Source organism: Hakea prostrata, unplaced genomic scaffold (genome assembly GCF_041222555.1).
Source record: "Hakea prostrata isolate BN-2017 unplaced genomic scaffold, UWA_Hpros_2 contig_24, whole genome shotgun sequence".
Lineage (NCBI taxonomy): Eukaryota > Viridiplantae > Streptophyta > Magnoliopsida > Proteales > Proteaceae > Hakea > Hakea prostrata.
The window spans coordinates 213,694-215,093 of NW_028291143.1; the positions used below are offsets into that span (position 1 = coordinate 213,694).

Genomic DNA, 1,400 nt, shown 5'->3' on the forward strand with positions numbered 1-1,400 from the left:
GTTCATTAGGTCCGCCAACTAACTTCACCTTCTTCGATGCGCAAGCAGGATTTGCCAGACATAGTTCAGCAACTTCGGACAGGGATTTGGAAGGTTATATGGGGTCAAATTGAGTGGGGTTTTCCCCTACAAGTCCATCAAGAAGTCTAGTTTCGGGAAGAACCTTCGGATTGAGCACAAGAGTTCATTAGGTATTTTAACTAATTCACCCCTCTTCGGTGCGCCGATTCAAAACTAACACTGACAATGCTCTCAAGTGAGGGGCATCATCGACAATGTCCATGGGCTTTGGTTCCGACACCAAATCATCAACCAAAAGGGTCTACAAGCAACAAGCTAAGATCAAATCAAGATCCAACTTTAAGGTGTAACATTTAAACTAACCCTTCTTTACCCAGAACAGATAGGGTGCCCTGGCTAGGTTTGGGCTGGATTTCACACTTCGCTCACCTTGCATCCTCTTTCTCCCACGAGGCTTCTTCTACTTTTTGATTCTTCCACCTAATCTTCACCAAAGGAATGGTTCGATTTCGGAATTCCTTGTCCTTTTGGTCCAATATCTCAGCAACCTCTTCTTCATAAGACAAATCCGCACTCAATCCTTCAGGTTCTTGTGGTAATAGGTGTTCCGGCTTCTCGATGCATTGACGAACCATAGAAACGTGGAACACTCTATGTACACCTGCCAAAGATGTCAAAAGTGCCAACCGATATGCAACCTTCTCTATAATCTCAAAAGGACCAATATATCTTGGACTGAGCTTCCCCTTAATATTGAACCTCATCACACCTCTCATTGGTGAGACTTTCAAAAAAGCCCTTTCGCCTACTCGAGATTCAGGGTCTATCCTTCTTTTCTCTACATAAGACTTCTGCCTAGACTGAGCTACCTTGATTCTTTCTCTAATCAAGTCAACCATAGCTCCAGTGGCTTCTGTCAACTGAGGGCCCAAAACTCTTTGTTCTCCAGCTTCATCCCAACTTCCACTTATATCAACTACACAAGCACTAAGCATGTCTTCTAGGATTTGATTGGTTCTTTCAGATTGTCCATCCGTTTGGGGATGATGAGCTATACTCAAACTCAGCTAGGTACCCAAAGCTTTTTGCAGACTCTTCCAAAATCTCTTTTCTAAGATCTTCATCCACCAGTACACATATTCTTCCTCTGTACATTAGAGCATTATTGGAAGACAAAGAGAAATCAATCACCTCTTGAGAATCTGTAGAAATCTTCTCTAGCTTCTCCTGCAACAATAGATGCAAAGGCTACAAGGTAATGATCCTGTCTCTTAGGGTAGGCCTTGATGTCAAAGCGGCAAGGATCACATCAGAACCTTCTGGTACAATCTCCAACTCTAACTCCATGATAGAGTTCAACAAAGGCTTGCTAAGTGCAT

General features: G+C 43.1%; 1 protein-coding gene across 1 annotated transcript; it reads right to left on the reverse strand.

The window, feature by feature from the left end:
* Positions 1-446: 446 nt before the first annotated feature.
* On the reverse strand, positions 447-1,016 carry LOC148999214 (uncharacterized). The gene has a single exon (XM_089141379.1). It carries the CDS (start codon positions 1,014-1,016, stop codon positions 447-449), a length of 570 nt encoding a protein of 189 aa, XP_088997505.1.
* Positions 1,017-1,400: the final 384 nt, after the last annotated feature.

Coding starts and splice junctions, on each gene's coding strand:
- LOC148999214 (XM_089141379.1), bottom strand. CDS start 1,016: ATGCTTAGTGCTTGTGTAGTTGATATAAGTGGAAGTTGGGATGAAGCT.